Source organism: Tasmannia lanceolata, unplaced genomic scaffold (assembly GCF_043159265.1).
Source record: "Tasmannia lanceolata isolate RefF3 unplaced genomic scaffold, GAP_Taslan_0.1 ptg000020l, whole genome shotgun sequence".
NCBI lineage: Eukaryota > Viridiplantae > Streptophyta > Magnoliopsida > Canellales > Winteraceae > Tasmannia > Tasmannia lanceolata.
In genome coordinates this window covers 22,373,346-22,380,498 of record NW_027518697.1, presented here as the reverse complement: position 1 = coordinate 22,380,498, position 7,153 = coordinate 22,373,346, and the positions used below count along the sequence as shown (strand labels likewise).

General features: G+C 43.9%; 1 protein-coding gene across 1 annotated transcript; it reads left to right on the top strand.

Moving 5' to 3' along the window:
- Nucleotides 1–1,461: 1,461 nt before the first annotated feature.
- LOC143854911 (uncharacterized) lies at nt 1,462–6,770 on the top strand. Its single transcript, XM_077365046.1, has 2 exons — nt 1,462–1,641; nt 5,532–6,770. The coding sequence occupies exon 2, from the start codon at nt 5,603–5,605 to the stop codon at nt 6,704–6,706; it is 1,104 nt and encodes a 367-aa protein (XP_077221161.1). The 5' UTR covers nt 1,462–1,641; nt 5,532–5,602; the 3' UTR covers nt 6,707–6,770.
- Nucleotides 6,771–7,153: the final 383 nt, after the last annotated feature.

Below are 7,153 nucleotides of genomic sequence, written 5' to 3'. Positions count from 1 at the left end.
AGATACATTTTCATTAGGGCTGCAACTCGGATCGGGTTTTGAAGAACCCAACCCTACCCGAGAAATATCTCAGGTTGGGCCGGGTCAGGTTTTTTTTTTCCGGAAAACGATTCCCAAACCCGGCCCTACCCATTATAAATCTCAGGTCGGGTCGGGTTTTTTTACGTAGACGTAATTTTTTAAGGGAAACTCTTGTTTGGCACGGCAACTCAACTCATAGAAGTAGAAAAACTCAAGCATGGCAAACTCTTTACGACATTAACTAATAACTAGTCCAAAGAGAATAAATTGATGCATTACCAAATGAAAATGATTAAACTCATATGAGATAAACAACAAACTATTTAGTGCATTAACTATTTAGTAGAAACTTGAAACCCTAGAGCTAAAGGGGGAAATGAACAGAAGATGGAAAGAGCCCATGTGATTGCGTGCGTGCGTGAGTTTTACTTTTACGTTTTCACTTTTAAAGTAACAAAGTTTTAGAAAAAAAATACATACTATAACTTAAGTAACTTGGGTCGCGTAGGGTCGGGCCCCTTCAAATCCGGCTAGACCCGAGATTCATGCGGGCTTTTGGATCGTAGACCCGGCTCGACCCGAAACCCGAGAAACATGAACCCAACCCAAGCTATTTTCGGGTCGGGCCGATACGGGTCGAGCAAAACCCGACCCAAGTTGCAGCCCTAATTTTCATAGGGTTGATCAGTTAAGTAGGCCTCTGACACGTGTCCACCTCTCAAAGTAATAATCCGGAGATGAAAGACATTTGGGTGTATAATAAGAGATCCAAAGCGAGCAAAGTATATATGTTTTATGTAATTAGTTGGCCTTCCACGTGGCAAAAATTTGTCAAATCATATAGTAGGGCACACTGTAGACACCCACATTTTGCTTTACTTTAACCAACAATAACCTAATATATTGATCCATCCTCAAATTTTTTGAAAAAAACAAAATGATAAAGAGATGTACCTGGTGAGATGATTAGATCCGAAAAATTGAAAAATACCCTGATTAGTGAATTTAGTGTGTTAAATCCATGTGAGAACCCCCTCTATCATTGATTTATATGTTTTAGGTCATTAATATCTTGATCTGACTTTACGGATCATCAATCGGGACAAAATAAGCTAGGGTCACTTCATAGCCCGGACCCTGATTCCATTCCGAGACCCGATTTCCGTAAATCGTTAGATCAATGACAGATCTTGACCTGGGTCTCACCATCCAAAACCACCTAACCTCTCCTCTCATCCTAACCATCCAAACCTCACCTAACCTCACCTAACCTCTCCTCTCATCCTAACCACCCAAACCTCACCTAACCTCACCTAACCTCACCTAACCTTACCTAACCTCACCTAACCTTACCTAACCTCACCTAACCTCACCTAACCTCCTATCCCATTCTCCTATAAATACCCTCTCATCCCACCATCCAAGAGAGAAGAAAAAAAAAGAATCCCTCTCTTAGAAAATTCATCCCTCTCCCTCATCTCTTCAAGGGTTCGGCCATCCTTGCCGGATCGGGTGATACGTTGGGTGATATATATCAAAAGCAGTCATTATCAAGCAAGGAATCATCTTCAAGGAATTAACATCAAAGAAAAATCAAACACAAAGTGGGTTTTCAAAGAGGTAGGCATTTATTTCAATTCTATGTAGGGTCTGTTTTCATGCATATCTTTTACTTTAAAAGAAAAACCATGTTAGGAAGCATCTAGGATCAATCTTTACTCATTCTTCTTGATGGTAGACTTTGAAGTTATACATGTTTCCCTCTTCTCTTAACCCATCTTATCTTCATTTTTATTTTTCCCTAATGGTTCACACCCTGGTTCCCCCTGGTTAGCCTCTGGTTAGACCCTGGTTGCACCCAGGTTCGTTGCTGGTTGCACCCAGGTTCGATACTGGTTCGCACCCTGGTTCCCTGCTGGTTCGCACTCTGGTTAGACCCTGGTTGCACCCAGGTTCGTTGCTGGTTGCACCCAGGTTCGATACTGGTTCACACCCTGGTTCCCTGCTGGTTCGCACTCTGGTTAGACCCTGGTTGCACCCAGGTTCGCTGCTGGTTGCACCCAGGTTCCCTGCTGGTTGCACCATGGTTCCCTTGCTGGTTCGCACCCTGGTTCCCTGCTGGTTTGCACTCTGGTTAGACCCTGGTTGCACCCAGGTTCGCTGCTGGTTGCACCCAGGTTCCCTGCTGGTTGCACCCTGGTTCCCCTGCTGGTTCGCACCCTGGTTCCCTGCTGGTTCGCACCCTGGTGCACCCTGGTCCGCACCCTGGTTTGTACCCTGCTTCCTCCTAGTTAGACCATGGCTAGTCTCGGGTTTGCTCCTAACTTAGACCCGACTCACTTGACCCTAACCATTAACCCAATCCAACCTAGCCATTAACCACACCTAAACCCATACCCATAAGCCTTAAACCCTATAACCATAGCCACACATCATACACCACATGCCTTTCATTCATCCACCCAACAGTACCCTCATACACCCCTACAATAGACCCGGCCAACCCAGTTAACCCGGCCATCGGGCCCATTCGGCCCAATTAATTCATTCCCCTTAAGAGCCACTTTGCCCTATTGGTTCCTAAGATACTCCAACCACCCAAACCTCAAGCCGCACCCCAATCCACGCTCAACCAGTTCCAATCCAGTCTAAGCCAAGTCAACCCGCACTTGACCTTGACCATTAACCCAATCCAATCCAACTCAACCATTAACCCCACCTAACCTGACCCTAGCACAACTCAACCGAGTCACATCAACCCAAGCCATACCTTTGTCCACTCACTGAGGCACACCATTTATCCATAAATCTGGTTACATTAAATCTAACCCAGCCAGGCCACCTGCAGCTTAAGTCAAATCGCCCCAATACAATCCATCCAAGTGGGATCCCAACCCAGCTCAACTGAGTCAACTCTAGCCAACCTCCCTAGTCGAGTTGACCCAACTCTCTAGTCGAGTATGCTCAACCTCTTTAACCGATTGGACTCTCCCCTTAGTTGACTCAATCCAATTCCTTAATCAACCCATCCCAATGCAACCGAGTCGCATTCGACCAAGTTGCGGCCTTCCATGTCACAACCGAGTCATTCCCCTATTCTACTAATGCCCTTTTACACCTAATAGAACTTCCTCCCTTTTGCCTAACCAAGTCATATCCCAACACAATCTGAGTCGCATGTCTGAATCCATTTGACCGAATCTCATAAGCCCGCCCATTTTGAATTCCCAAAATTCAAACCCTTGATGATTCCTATATGCTCAATTCTTTGATGCAAATTCCCAATTCCAAAATCCCATTGCTAAATCAATGTTTCTGAATCTCAAGTCCAATGCTCAAATACAAACCCGATTCCTGATCCAAATACCAATCCTGTTTTCCAAAATCCAAGCAACCTCCCCAGCGGAACTACGTGTGGCTTGATCCCCATCGCGGGGTACGTAGGCAATTTGGCACTCCCAAGTTCAGTCGCACCTTTCTCTATCTTTCTCATTCCCTCACACTATTTCATCATCTCTTCCATCCCTTTTTCACTAACCTCAAGAACTGAAATCGATTCACCTCGTGTCTCTCGGAACCGTTGGATTACGGTTTCCGTCGTAAGGACCCTTAGAGCCCAATTTAGGAACACCGGTGTCGTGTTGTGTCCTAAGTTTTAGGGAGTCTTAGGTTTTAGGGAGTCCTAGAGTTAGGAGTCCAGCCTCATCACGGACGTTTGCTATGTATAGCAACCGTGCCATAGGTCTAGTTACACTAGTCACCCAATCTTTCCCTAGGACAAGCCTAGTAAACTAGCATGTAGGCAAACCTGCATTAGTCTAAGGGACCATTTGCATTTAGATGAGAATCATATAGCATCTTAGATGAAATCTTAAGATAATAAAATCCTCAACTTGAATTAAATAACTTCTCCTAAAACTGTTGAAACAGTCAATCCCGTCTAGGTCGGTGTCCTAGTTGAGTTAGGCATAAGTAGCTTAGCTTAGGTGCACCGAACTACGTCGACTCTGATCCCAGTAAGGCTTGGGTACGTAGGCAGCTTGGATGTCTGATGGCATACCACCCGCGAGTCGGCACCACAAACAAATTGTGGTGTTTTGTATATTAATTTTCTTGTAAATGCTTAATCAAATCACTTAGGATTTTCCATGAAATTAGAATTCTAGGAGAACTTTCACTTAGAATGAATCCAGACAAATTAATAAATCAAGATACACATCTAGGATTCACATTAAAATTAGATCATAGGATGCATGTCACTTAGTTCGCACATTAACATAGAGTTGAATGAGCCATTTAAAATAAATTTAAAAGAATTAGCTTTTGGAATCGAAGACCGATTATCGGGCAGGAATGGTGCATGTGGCGGATAACTCCCCATACCTTCCATTCTCGTAACCAGGTAGCGAGTCTAGATTTCTGGTTAATTACGGGTCCTAGATCCCACATCTAGGTGGCGACTCTGTCAGTCTCTTTCGTGTGGAATTCGGATTGCCTTAGTGATCCCAAGTTCACAGGAAAGATTAATTCAAATCAACATTAAAATGCACACGCCAATCGCGTGGGTACGAGAGACCAAGAGAGAGAGCGCGGCGGCTCGCGCCCCACCCCTCTCGCGGGATCGGGTCCCACACCACAGTTTGGCGACTCTGCTGGGGACCACCTAACTTCATTAAAATTTCAAAAGATAATTCATTTGAATTTAATTTAACTGGCTCATAAAAACTCTATACTTGTTAGATTAGTTTGCCTTGTTTTATTTTCTCATCACATTTTACTTGAACTTAATCTAACAAAACCTGAAGGCATCATAGATTGCGCAAACTTATTGCACACACTTACATCACTTGCATCTAAACCCTTGCATTTCACGTACACACACGTCCTATTTTAGGAACCCGGAGTGTTATCTAGCATGGTTGACTGGGATTTCATCACCTGGTGCCTCTGTGCTAGAGAAGCATTCCACCTTTAGCCTAGTACCTTTATGGTACGTAAACGGATCTCTTGTTCACGTACTGATACGCCGGACACTGGTACAGTATATCGAACAGGGATTCGCGCTAAGGGAACTCTTGGCCTTACCCCTAGATTAACCCACACATGCATGTAGTATACGAACACATGTGTATCACGTGTGTGAGCCTAGTTTAGGATATCCTACCTATTTGTGTCTATATTAGGCCGTAGACCATCTTCCAATGGCTACGATCGGAACTAGGTACACGAACAAAGTCATGAGTCGAGATCCTCTCTCCACTCCGCTTGATTAGGATTAGGGTTGATGCCTTCAGGTCACACTGTTAAAATGTGCGAGATTAAAAAAAAAAATTTCCTTTAGGGGTCAGGATATAAATCCTATCATTTCCAAAGATCTCATAGGATTAGTCATTCTTGATCTATCCGTTGAAAGCAATCTTATGCTATCTCATCTAATCTTTCGATCGTATGCCTTTCATTCTTCTATCGTATGATTCGATCATGTATTCATACTTTCCTTGTACTGGCAGGAACTTATCCCAATCTCGTGTTCATGTAATCCTAATCATTCTTATATCCCTTCTCTTGGCTTACGGGCACTATGTCTACTCGTACAATTCTTGATTGGATCCGTGGTACATTAAGAGAATCCCATATCTACGCCATAAGTGAACAAGAGAAAAATCTCTTCGGCTACGTGGCAACCATCAAGCTCGATTGGGGATTACTCTATGCCGCATCAGAGTGTTGGGATCCCGATCATCATGTCTTCCGTTTTGGCAACCAAGAAATGTGTCCCACCTTTGAAGAATGGTGTGCCTTATTGGAATATCCTGTGGATGGCCCTCTAGTGAAGCCATCCTGTGTTCCAGATTATCGTCCTTTGTTCCTTTGCTTGATGGATAATCCAGATGAATCCATGAACTCTTTCATGAAAGGCCAAGAAGTGTCCATGCAGCGACTAATTGACATTTACCCTCCTGTTGGATACATTGGTGCTGTTGATATTCAAAAAGCTCGACGGCGCGCTTTGAGATTCTGCTCCTTTGCTAGGTTCCTCACTGTACAGCCTTCTCGCTTTGCGCCAGCTGTTCTTCTGGACCTCGTTGATCAAATGGATCGTGGCGCCAATCCAATTCCTACTATGCTTGCAGAAACTTTCAATGGATTGGATGATATGGCTCACCTTCGTGCCAGTTCAGGTCCAAGCTCTTATATTCGCTCTTTCGTTGGGTCTTTCTCAGGATGTCCTGCATTACTTCAAGTGTGGTTATGCCACAAGCTAAAAATTGCAGCTCCTGTCCATTTTGATCATACGTTATACACCTTCAGTGAATGGCGTCATGATGTTTCTTTCGATCATAAAAGCGATTGGGTTGAATGGTTAAATTCTCGCCAAGAAGATCAGATTTATTGGCAAATTCCCGGAATCCAAGAAGCTGTCTTCAACACCGGAGAAGCTAACTACGTTCGCCTTCTTGGTCTCAAAAAGACTTCCTTTTATGTTCCTGCCAGGATTCAGCGTCAGTATGGAAGGGAGCAATCCATTGTGCCTCCCCTTCATCATTTCTATCCGCCTGAGGGTCTCAAGCCCAAGATTGTCAAAGCTGTTTCATCTGCTTGGGATGCAAGAATCATCAAACCTTTAAAGGAGTCAGTTGAGGAAGATTGTCGTCCGAAGAAGAAGTCTAAAAAGAATGCTTAGTTCCATGTTTATCTTTGAAAGATTGAACCATGTACTCAAATTTTAATGATTGATCAATAAAGTCCATCCTTCTCTTTCATTATCTTTGTCTATGTGTGCATCATCGTCTATTCTTCTCTCTGATTTTAAAATATGTCTTTCGGATATTACAGGGCAATAAACATCATAGCTAACCCTAATACTCCTTGGGTTCGGGTCTCTTCACGGTTAGAGAGGAAATCTGTTTCTCCGCCACCTTCTCTAAGAACCCCAGCATCTCCTTCTTTCCCGTCCTCATCCTCACCAATGGCAGACAACCAAGATGGTCTTCCACCCGCTGCTATTACCGATACTCTTACCTTGATTCTCCAACAGCTTCAAGAACTCAAAGAAGAAAACCGAGTTATCAAGGCTCAGCTTTCTGAAAAGTTGGGACCGTCGTTGTCCAAGGATAAAGGGCCTATGCGC

Excerpts from the sequence above, each read along its gene's own strand:
- LOC143854911 (XM_077365046.1), top strand. The coding sequence starts at position 5,603 with ATGTCTACTCGTACAATTCTTGATTGGATCCGTGGTACATTAAGAGAA.